The sequence below is a fragment of the Lacerta agilis genome, chromosome 2, assembly GCF_009819535.1.
Source record: "Lacerta agilis isolate rLacAgi1 chromosome 2, rLacAgi1.pri, whole genome shotgun sequence".
Classification (NCBI taxonomy): Eukaryota; Metazoa; Chordata; class Lepidosauria; order Squamata; family Lacertidae; genus Lacerta; species Lacerta agilis.
This window is the reverse complement of record NC_046313.1, coordinates 12,120,495-12,132,617: the sequence shown is the minus strand read 5'-3', so window position 1 is coordinate 12,132,617 and position 12,123 is coordinate 12,120,495. Positions and strand designations below refer to the sequence as shown.

The 12,123-nt window shown below is 42.2% G+C and overlaps 1 protein-coding gene across 2 annotated transcripts; it reads right to left on the bottom strand.

The window, feature by feature from the left end:
• Positions 1-2,042: 2,042 nt before the first annotated feature.
• NABP2 (nucleic acid binding protein 2) lies at positions 2,043-10,930 on the bottom strand. Of its 2 annotated transcripts, none has more exons than XM_033138611.1 (8): positions 10,827-10,930; positions 10,287-10,389; positions 9,045-9,149; positions 8,179-8,317; positions 6,065-6,136; positions 4,916-4,997; positions 3,859-3,925; positions 2,043-2,662 (listed from the first exon to the last, which is right to left on the bottom strand). In XM_033138611.1, exons 3-8 carry the CDS (start codon positions 9,121-9,123, stop codon positions 2,466-2,468), a joined length of 636 nt encoding a protein of 211 aa, XP_032994502.1. In that variant the 5' UTR covers positions 9,124-9,149; positions 10,287-10,389; positions 10,827-10,930; the 3' UTR covers positions 2,043-2,465. The 2 variants fall into 2 exon arrangements, with proteins under 2 accessions (XP_032994502.1, XP_032994500.1); XM_033138609.1 differs by having other exon boundaries at positions 10,752-10,896.
• Positions 10,931-12,123: the final 1,193 nt, after the last annotated feature.

Below are 12,123 nucleotides of genomic sequence, written 5' to 3'. Positions count from 1 at the left end.
GGCTTGCTGATCAGAAGATCGGCGGTTCGAATCCCCGCGACGGGGTGAGCTCCTGTTGCTTGGTCCCAGCTCCTGCCCACCTAGAAGTTCGAAAGCACATCAAAGTGCAAGTAGATAAATAGGTACCGCTCCGGCGGGAAGTTAAACGGCGTTTCTGTGCGCTGCTCTGGTTCGCCAGAAGCGGCTTTGTCATGCTGGCCACATGACCCGGAAGCTGTACGCCAGCTCCCTCAGCCAGTAATGCAAGATGAGCACCGCAACCTCAGAGTCGGACACGACTGGACCTAATGGTCAGGGGTCCCTTTACCTTTACCTTTAGTTTGAGTACTTAGGCAATACAAAGATAGATACACCAATGGTCTGACTGTTCTTAGATGGCCTCTCAGGTCCACATCTGTCACTGCAATGACAAAGTCCAGGATTTCCATGTTGTAAGTGTGACCATGCTTCAAATATAACCAGAGATCAGATATAAAAGAAACAGGTTTCATTGTGTTCAATGGTACTTATTCTCAGGAAACTGATTAGGACTTCAGCCTTACTCACAAACTGGGTAGTAGGCAGGGAGTATAGAAAAGGGTTATTCATATTACCTTACTTTGTGTAATCACAATCTCAACAAAGCTGGCAAAGGTCAGTTGACTAGATTTACTGAGGTACTGTTGTCTACACAATTATGTCATTTAGTCCTACGTTTGTAAGCAAACAAGAAAAAAGTTACTTCCAGTTTTGCACTCACATCCATTGTCCCATGGAATGACCCGTTTTCTCCGATCAGAGACGTTAACATTGTAAAGAGGATTAAAATATTTATTCCCCAAACATTCATGAATAGTACATTCAAACTGTCACATCAGATTGTAGACAACAGTGACGTAGCTTTTAAAAAAAAAAAGTCGAGAAATTCAAGCAATTACTCTAGAGTAGAGAACAGAAGGAAAAAAGAGAAAGGGAGACAATGACCCAAACTGCTAGATAAAATAGCACTTCAAAAAAGAGAGAGAAAATGTTTCTTCTGAACATTTTATTGGCTTTTGAGAAATTGTTTTAAGTTTGGCAAAACGATTTTTTAGTGTTTAAATGCCATCTTATCTTCCTTTCAAAACTTTTAGTATTTCATTTACAATTTTTAGCTAACTGAAACCAGGGCAATCAATAGCTTCCTGGGAGCCCTTGAACCTAATAGGTCCCTTAAATGTTAGGAGAGAGGAACTAGGACCACAGCAATGATAACCCCAAAAGAGGTCACAGGGGGTAGTCTGAGTAGCTTTCTTACTTCACACAGGGTCTGGGCCAGTTTAGAGGCAAACACACCTTACATCTCTGACCCTGGCTGGGCGTTCCACAAAATGAGAACCAAGATAGCAGCTCTGGCTCGTGAGCCTGACAAGCCCCAGAAAAAATGCCCAACACTGAAAGCCTTTGATGCCAACCACACTGAGATACGCTGGAATAAAAACACATATCTATTTAAAGTTTTCTGCACAATAACAGAAATTAAAATGTAACAGAATCCTCATTTTTCATAATTTAGATTTGGGCGGTTTTTTTTTAGTTTGTTTTTGCTTAAAAGCTTCTTCTCAATTTAGCCACACATCTAAATCTAACATCATCATTACATCTACAGAAACCTAGCTACGGGATGCTGTAAGCTACAATATCAATCAAGAATATGTTTGGGGGGATACAGCAACAGTGCCATTTCATTGGCCTGTTCTGGATAGTCACTCAGTTTGGCTCAGAAAAAAGTGGCATAAATTCTGTTTGTTTGTCTGGGTATGCCTCCTCCTTACAAAATATCCCATGAAACCCAAGAGCCTTATGGAAATTGAAACGCAACCTGTCATTTAGCCCACAATAATAATTTAAAAAGCCACTTGGTCAAGAGTAGCTTCATAGATTTTGTCACAGGTCCACAATAAATAGTTTTAAACCAGAGATGGGGAACCTGTGGACTTTCGGATGTTGATGGACAACTCCCATCATCCCAACTATTGGCCATACTGGCTGGGACTGATGGGAATTGGAGTCCAGCCGCCCTTGAAGGGAGTTAAAATCAAGGACGCATGCGCCTGTAGCACAGGAACATGTCATCTGGGAAGTTAAAAGGGAGCAATGAAACGCCATCAGGTTAAAGGATGGTCAGGCAGACATGTTAATTTCCTGCAAAGAGTGAGATTATCCAGGAATTCTGAAAAGAACAAGTTTGACCTGGGATTATCAGCATAAACTCACCGAAGACCCTCACCCGGGACTTGGCATCGCATGTTTAAAAGGACATTTCAGTGGCTAAAATACAAATTGGTTTCGTACAATTCAGAGTCTCTGCATCCATAGCCTGGCCACCCGTCTCTTCTCGGTGTCAGCTGCTCTGCCTTAAAGCTGATCAGCAGGAGGCAAAGAAAGGTTAACACAGCAGGCAGTGGAGGGAAGGGACAGAAAAGCAACCCCAAATCCTGTGCTTGTTATCTCTTGCTGCTTCGCCGTGTCTCTTTGCCATTGCTGACTGGGTTAGAAGACGACCCCGATGAGCTTCCGCTCTGGTGGTTGGGCTGGCTCCGGGTGATGCGGCCGCTGGTGGGGTGAGAGGGGGCACTAGGTGTGTGGGTGGAGCTGCCAGATCCAGTGGTGATCAACCCGTTGCCATTCTGGTTGTCAGTGACTAAAAGAAGGGGAGGGGAAGGGAAAGGAGAACAGAAAAATCTTACTGGAACTCACAGTGATGGAGCCAGCAAATCCATTTGGTATTCCTGCTGGGATATAGTAAAAAGAGTCTTATACTTGTAGTTTTAGGAACTAAAGTAGCTAGCAGATGGGAAATGTGGCATTTTCAGTTGAATGCTAGATGCATTCAAGTGTGTGGAATACACAATGCTATATAGATCGGCTCTCACTGCTAGGTTTACAGAAGGGAGAGAAAGAGCGAAGTATTTATTTCATTTTAGAGAAGGGAAGCCTTTCTGCAACACTGTGATAGAATAAACGGTCAGAACGTTTCTGCTGATAGATGCTGTTTTTAGAAGCTATAGGACTGATCCAATAAACAAGTAACTGATTCAATATCCAATAAATAAGTAACTTATTCTTCAGTATCTGAAGAAGTGTGCATGCACACGAAAGCTCATACCAAGAACAAATTTCATTGGTCTCTAAGGTGCTACTGGAAAGAATTTTTTAATTTTTTATTTTGTTTTGATTCAATAAACAAATAACATACCTGGTTTTGGTTTTAATTTAATATTACCAGTTGCCAATTTAAAAAGAAAAGAGTATTAGCTTCAAAGGAAAGATTTTCCTTAGGGATGCAATAGGAAAGGGTTAAATCCCTGCCCCTGCACAGCTTGCTGTGATTCCAGCAATTATTAGCAACTTCCCCCACTCTAATGATACTATTTGAATATTGAAAAACCAAAACTGTACATTAAACATGAAGATTTATTAATGGGCAGTATTCAACTGCCGAAACCTGTCAGTGCAAGGGTTTCGTCTATGCAATGTGGCTCCCCACCCTGGCCACGTTCCAGTGTGTGCGCCCTGCACCCTCGTCAAATTTGCCCCAGTGGGTTCGAGGAACTCCTAGGACAGATTTAGGAGGCACAATGGGGAGGAGGTGGAGAGAAGGGGATAACATTCCATTGCAGAAGCATAAATCTTTGCACTGACAGAACATTCATGTAATATCACATTGGGTACAATCCATTGCCATGTCCAATTTGACCCTTAAGACAGGCCATTTGGCCATTTCCAGGCTAAATAATACCATGAAGCACAAAACCCTGACTTGCATGACTTGTGATGACCTGCAGGGATCAGTTTTGCTCAATGGTACTAGAAAGTGCAAGATCATTCGCTGCCTACCTGCTGATGACGTGGAAGGCCCTGGTGTGGTTTGGGAGGCTGTGGGCGCTGCGTTGTCATTTTGTGTCTGTCGAAAAAAGCAAAAGTCTACTGATTTTTTTTTATACAGAAGTTTCACAGATACAACAGCCATGGGCAGAGGAGAGGGGGGAAGGTTTACAGAAGTATGCTGAAATCAAACCTAACTACAGCTGTGTAAACACCATATATTTAAAGCACATGACTTCCCCCAAGGAATCCTGGGAACTGTAGTTTACCTCTCACAGCACCCTTAAACTACAATATTCTTGAGGGTTGGTGCATGTGCTTTAAACATATCATGTGTAAACGGCCTGAGATTAATATATATAGAAGGAAAAGGCAAAATTTTTATAAGTCAATTGTGCAGAAAAACAGAGGTTCGCGGACGAGGAAGCAGGGCTAGAGCAGTTACCGTCTCCCCAAAGGGCTTGTAATGTGTCCACACTCATCTAGGCAAAGTGGATCTTAGAAAGCACCCTAGAGAGAGAGGGGAAGCGCATCTACATGCTAAGGAAGTCAATTGTATCCCAGTCATCATAACTCACTCTCGAGTCAGATCCAGTAAGGCAATCCAGAAGAATTGCCATATCCATAACTGAGAAGACCTCCCTGTACCATTAAGAGTTACACCGAATGGAAAAACCCTCCTCTTTGCAGCTTCACGCCCTCACTGTGATGGGTAAAATTTGTGCTTTCCACGCTGCTCTTAAGATACAGAAATTCCCCCAGGTTCCGGACTGAGACCTTACGGGCTTGCTTCCTGAAAGATTAAGGCGTATAATCCTTAACACCCACCGTAGCTTCCATTTTCTCAGGGCAAGGAAATGCAACAGCTGCCCGTAGCACAATACAGTATAAAAATAAACATTGGGTTATAGAGGAGAGCTGCACTGAGTGTAGGTGGCCACGAGAATTTGGAGTGATGCATTTCCCTGCGGTAAAGGGAGGCATAAACACCCTTTGTGATTGGTTCAGGAAGCCCCTCCTTCAAAATTCATTTCATCCCCCAACATTAGTTAAGAATCCTGATACTCACATTTTTGTTTTGTGACTGCTGGGCGACATATTCTGGGTTTGGCTCACTGAAATTTGGCACTTCTGAGTAAACCATACAAAACCTGGAACAGGAGAGGCAGCAGATAAAACGCAGCTGTCAAATGTCTGTCCAGAGTGGCTGGGGGAGCCCAGCCAGATGGGCGGGGTATAAATAATAAATTATTATTATAATATTATTATTCTTCCTCTCCCTACATGCATGCAGCTCTACATGGGCAGTGATGGATGGTAACCACATGCCAATTAGTGGTAATAATTTAGGCCTGGCCCTAGATTAATGCCAGACATCAACAAACCCAAACTTTGACAATATACATTGAAGTATATACTTTCATAAGAGCGGGGAAGCCGGGGCTGCAGGAGGGAAGGTAAAATAAAATCTCAAGCTGTCAAAATCAAAACCTGACAGCATGCATATTTTTTCCCCCAAGGCTATGAGTAATCTAATGTCCATACTATTGAAAAGAAAAAGAAAAACAATTTCAGAAATGGGTAGCAGTAGCTGTGCAAGCTCACTCAAGAAAGTTTCCGTTAAAGGCAGCAGCAGGTGGGGGGAACAACCTGAAGACCCCAGCTACAATTATAAGCCACCACCAACACCAACCAATATTACTCATATAATTACTCGAGCATAAAAGCTCAGGAACAGTGGGTCTTTTCAGAGAAACATCCTGGGGGGGGGGAATGGGAATCATTTGTAACGGAGGTAGGAAGGATGTGGCGTTTGCCTTAGATTACAAATTAGTGGATGCTTTTTGAAACGCACAGAGGGCTTTTTATCCTACAGAGTTAATTAAAAAATAATGTAGTACAGTTATGTAGTACAGTTATGGAGGGCAGGAGGGAGAGATTCTTATGCAAGCAATGCCTCTCAATGTTCAATACATTTGCTAACTGTAGCCTGAACTGTTTATTATAGTGTAGTCAGCATGCAAAGTAGTCACCAGTCTTTTCTATCTTGAAAGCTGCCTCCTTGACTTATGATGGTGATAGCCCCTGGAACAATTACTATCCTTTGGTGGAAATATGGCTGTGTGTCTGAACTTAAAAAAAACAGCAAGAACCAACCATATACCAAACCTGCAATTCCAAAAAAGCAACATTGGCATAAGCCAAATACAGGCCTTACTCTCCAACTTTCTGCAAGTCTCCTCCACGTCCAGTGTACAAGGTCAGGCAGCCTTTGAAAACAGATGCATACCTAGGAGAGAGAGACCCATGGTTAGGAACAGCACAACATTCCTCTTATAGGTGGAAAATGCACCAGCTCGAAACAAAATACAGTGGTACCTCGGGTTGCGGACACAATCCGTTCCGGGGTGCTGTTCGCACCCCAAAAACTCCGCAAACCAAGTGGTGATATCGCGCTTCTGCACATGCGTGACCTGCACAGAATGCTTCTGCGTATGCGCAGACCGCGCGGAGCGCTTTGCTGCGTTCATAACGCGAAAAAATGCAACCCACAGCTATCATAACCTGAGGTATGACTGTACCTGATTTGGGAGTGCCTTGAAGCACAGATGCATAAAGTTGTTCTCCGGTTGTATGATGCATATTGTTCTATTTATAAAATTTGTTACCCCACATTTCAGTATAAAATACAGGAGCCCACCTGTCTTCTCAGTTACGGTAAGTCAATTGAGTTCCTGTGCAGTTCTGGATACTGTTGGGTATAATCTGCACATTTTTAAGTCTCATTAAAGCTAATAAGTCTTAAGCTGCAATCCTATACCCACTTACCTGGGAGTAAGCTCCACTGAACTCAGTGGAACTTACTTCTAAGTAGACATGTATAGGGTTGCACTGTTAAGCACTCTTTACTTCCTCTGGATGAAGTTCAAAATGTCTCCCTCCAGCTGCTGGGAATCAAACAAATAATAATAATAAAGAAACGCTCAGTTTAACTAATCGGGGCTGGCAAAGTTGGGGCACACCAACAGTACTGTTATTCTCGTTTCACACAGAACACCCAAGATCACAGGCAGGGCAAGAGGATAACTCTCTGCACGTCCTCCCTCTCCTAGATTAAAATGTTCCCTCCCCACCCAAGATCCTGGAGCCAGCACTGCAATTCATTCTGAATTATTTTAAACACATGAAACCCTGGAAAGCCACTACCATGCAGTACAGACAGGACTCAGACAGATGGACTAAGGGCCTGACTTGGTTCAAGCTGACTTCCTATGCTCCTGAATGGGGTAACTGTGCCCCTGAAGGACCAGGAGCACAGCCTGGGAGTCATTTTGGACTCACAACTGTCCATGGAAGTACAGGTCAATTCTGTGTCCAGGGCAGCTGTCTACCAGCTCCATCTGGTACGCTGGCTGAGACCCTACCTGCCTGAAGACTGTCTCACCAGAGTGGTGCATGCACTGGTTATCTCCTGCCCAGACTACTGCAGTGCGTTCTATGTGGAGCTACCTTTGAAGGTGAATCGCAAACTATAATTAATCCAGAATGCGGCAGCTAGACTGGTGATGGGAGTGGCCGCTGAGACCATCTAACACCAGTCCTGAAAGACCTACATTGGCTCCCAGTATGTTTCTGAGCACAATTCAAAGTGTTGGTGCTGACATTTAAAGCCCTAAACGGCCTCGGCCCAGAATACCTGAAGGAGCGTCTCCACCCCCATCATTCAGCCCAGAGGTCCAGCTCCAAGGGCTTTCTGGCGGTTCCCTCATTGTGAGAAGTGAGGTTACAAGGAACCAGGCAGAGGGTCTTCTCAGTAGTAGTGCCTGCCCTGTGGAACACCCTCCCATCAGATGTCAAGGAAATAAATAACTATCTGACTTTTAGAAGACATCTGAAGGCAGCCCTGTTTAGGGAAGTTTTTAATATTCTGTTGGGAGCCGCACAGAGTGGCTGGTGAAACCCAGCCAGATGGGCAGGGTATAAATATATTATTATTATTATTATTATTATTATTATTATTATTATTAGATGTGTGCAGGGAAGATAAGGGCTAAGATAAGGGCTAAGAATGTGGACAGAAAGATTAAGCAGGTGAGCTGCCTCCACCTGTATTATAAATTATAAATTATTATTATTATTATTATTATTATTATTATTATTATTATTATTATTATTATCCTATGTGATCTTGAGCGCATACCTGAAAAAGCCTAAAATGGGCCCAACCACCTGTTACTTCTGGGGCTGGGGCTAAAGGTCCACTTGGAGAAAGGAACATCCAGTTTTCCCCACTTTCTCCTATCGCACCCCTATTGGAAAGGTGGTCCATACCCTTTGGTGAGTCGGATGATATCTCCTGGTTGGATGAGGTTGCCAACATCGTCCCACACAGAGATGTTTATGCTGCCGGTTTTGTCGGCTACTTTACATGTCCGCACTTCATGGCCATCCTTAGTCTTGGTAACCCGGCCTGGTGGTAGGAATGGTTAACAAAATTCACAGTTACCAAAATTCAAGGCAGCTAAAAGGGTGTTTCTGCTTTTTTCAGGCCAGAAATACAGGCTGGGAAGCAGCGAGTGCTCCATGCCAATACCACCCCATGGAAAAAATTGCAGAGTGCAGCTCTTTATCACCAGAAGAAGAAGAAAATGAAACACTCCTAGAAAGGGGGAGAGGAAAGGGCACCTAGGAGTATTATTGACAATGCAAGTGATATGGATTTGCAGTTTACGCTATACAAATGAGGTGACAATATTCTAACTTGCAACAGGTGCATAGGTACAAGCTGACAGTCCAAGAAACCCACAAAACTCAAAATAGCACACTTTTCTGAATCCAGATAAAAACACTGTGCTAAAAGCACAAGTGTTTTTTTTTAAAGGCAAGAGTAAAAGATCCTTGGATTCTTCCATAAGCTGCACTCAGCCTGACAGGAATCCAGTCTACTTCTGCATTTCAAAGAATATTATTCAGAAATACTAACAGTGATCATGCAATGTCACCTTTCTCATGGTACATTGGCTACTGATAGAAAGAAGTCCATGTGTGGCCCATAAATAATAGAGTAAAATACAGTAATGTGATGGTTCTATGTCTTTTAATATGATTCTGTGAAACAAGGAAGCAGATGGACCTCTCAGCTATACTGCATCAAGTTTTTAAAGCATGTTAGCCATTGTCATCCGCAGAGCACTCACCTGTTTCCAGAACAATGAATATAAGATTGAGGTTTTTCAAGCCTGGTTTAATATCCTTCACCAATGTTTCTGTTGTCATGTTGAATGGCTTTTGATTTCCAATATCTGAGTAAACAATTATTATTATTATTAATTATTATTATTATTATGTCTTAATATCCAGCAAACAGAACAAATGAAAAAGGTGCTGACTGCAGTAGATAATAATAAAACCTTGTTATATTAACCTTGAGCAGAGGCACTGTTATTTTGTGACTTCCTCTAAGGACACAGAAAGCCATGTTTCAAATGTGTCCAAAAATCATTAGTTCCACCATGTAGACACAAACGCAGCTGCTATTCCTAGCTTCCAGAATTACCGTAGACTGTCCAAATTTTATCAATTTCAAGATGTTTTGTATTACTCTGTCCCCCCGTCATTCTGTGTGAAAACTTCCACAAATCAACAATTTTGCACAGAATGCCAAGAATGATTTTTTAAAGAAATCTGGTATATGTCAGTTGATATGAAAGAACAGGTGGCCAACCTGTGGACTTTCAGATGTTGTTTCCTCCCCAGCCATCAATGCCAGTCATCAGAAATGCTGGGAGCTGTAGACCAGCAACATTTGGGGGTGGGGGGAGGTACAGGTTATCCATATGATATAGAAAATAGACCAGACCAATTTATAAACAGAAAGGCAGTTATGAAAATATCCACCAAATGTGAGAAAAATATGCTATTTCGCTTAGTTCCAGTCTCAGTTTTTGGATTTTGTGTTCATGGCATTTTGATTTTTGAAATAGATTAACGTCAGATCAATTGCCCTGGTCACATTTTTAAAAAATCTCGACAGACAGAAACGCAAAAAAAAAAACCCACACAAAAAACCCCAATACTTTCTGGACATGTTGTTTTGAGTTTTTTTTAAAAATCCCATCCTGATGTCACAATATCTTTCACCCTTAACTTTATAAGACCTTCAACTGATTACAATCTTTGAACACAAGCAGAAGATCGCCCTCTTTTACACACTCCCAGATTTACAGTGAATAACATGATTTGAAGAGTGCCATTCAATGAACAAGTAAAACATCAACAAACTATTCTCTTCAATTTCTGTGTCTGCTCATGTGCAAATTCCAGCAACACTTAAAGCACTATAGCTGCTGTTATTGCTATGGATGTGAATACTCTATTTTTATGCAAATTATAAACCAGCCCTGGTATCAGTTTAAAGGGTCCACACTGATCTTTATTACCTGTTTTGAGCACCGTACACGAAAGACTTCTTTGGCATGCGTAGAAGACTGGTATCAAGAAAACGGGTATAGCATCCTTGCTTGCGTTACAGTTCAGACACGCCTGGAAGGAAAAGACACCTTGCTTTTTGCAGATCTTCAACCACCGATCTGATCAACACATGCTGATACTTAAAAGCAAAAATCGGCTGATACTTAAAAGCAAATTTCTGCACCGTGATTTAATATTCAAACGGGAGGAAAATACCGTAAGCTAAAAACTGTATGACCCTCGGGGTCCCTTTCAACTCTACAATTCCATGATTATATGATTGTAAGTTAGTAAATACACTGGTGAGCAGTTCCCCAACCGCCTCCCGCCTCCCCCCGAAACATGGATTCAACCAGCCCTGCAACATGCACCTATATTTTTTCCTGCCGTACGCAAAGTACAGGAGAGATTATTAAACTCCACAATCTCCTTACCAACCATTCCGAGTCTATTAATTACATTTCGAATAAAAAGAGAATCACGACCACCACTTTTCCAGTGAAACAGACCTGGAGGAACGTTGGGTTGCAGACATTCCAGGAAGTATCCTACTGCGTCCAGCGCAGCCAATCGCGTGGCGAGGCTTTCCTTCGACATGCAGGAATGTTCCAATCTTTCAACCAATTGGAGGCAAATAAAGTATTAAAGTGACAGTATCACCAACTGATGCATTTAAAAAATCGATAGCAGAGGGTGCTATGAAATTATTCGAGAAGAATTTCCAGCTGTTTTGCACTTGATGCTCCGAAGGCTTGACTTTTCAAGTTAGTTGAACGAATCATGAATTAATGAATGCATTAAATATATATATATTTCCAACGCAGGAAGATACTCATGTAAGCACTGGATTCTACATAAACATCATGACCACTCCTAGTATTTAAGGAAAAATAAAGCAGAAGTGATGCTAATATGATACACCTTTAGCCTTGATCTTTTTTTGGCATGTCTGAAATTATACACTTTTTGCACTGTGGTTGTTTTGTGTTGTCAAACTTGTGCGTTGATTCACACAGCATTCATGATATGACACAATGTGCGTACATGACAATTCAAAAGATGGTGTACAGCCAGATCAGCGCATGCCACAAAGTTTTCAAAAGATGGTTGGTTTCTATCACTGTCAATTCCTTCTTCATTCTTGATAGAGGTACTGTATCTGGTTTAGAAACCACCACAGACCCTCCAAATGTCACTATTTTCCAGGGACACTCTCGGATTTACAGGTGCTGTCCTGGTTTCTTATTTGATTCCAGAATGTCCTGCTTTTCCTTAGGACGTCACTATTTTCATCAGAGAAATGTTGGAACGTATGGTAAGATGTCCCTATTTTCACTGGAGAAAAGTTGGAGGGCATGGAGTTATCTGACCCCCGAGCCATCTGAAGGCAGCCCTCTATTTTCATTAGGTAAAATTTAAAAGGGTTGTACAATACAGGATTGAGACCAAACCACATAATTATGTTCCAACAGAAGATGGGGAATGGGTGAAATTGTTTAGAAACTTTAAAAGTTACAATGGAGATTATGCAAGAGCTGGAAAAAACAGTTTCTTCCCCAGAACAAGGAATGTGGATAATGTCTAATTATTCTGATTAGAAGCTGCTCTTGTAAGATCTAATGTAGGTTTCACTCCTATCGTGGAGGATTCGAGCCACCGGCCTTCTGAACGGCAATTCCAAGAGGCTCAATGGTTTAGACCACAGCGCCCCCCGCGTCTCTCGAGTCATTTCCTGCGGGATCAAACAGAAACGCGGCACTCTAAGCAACAGCCTCCATCTAGGCCCCACCCCCAGACACGCCCATA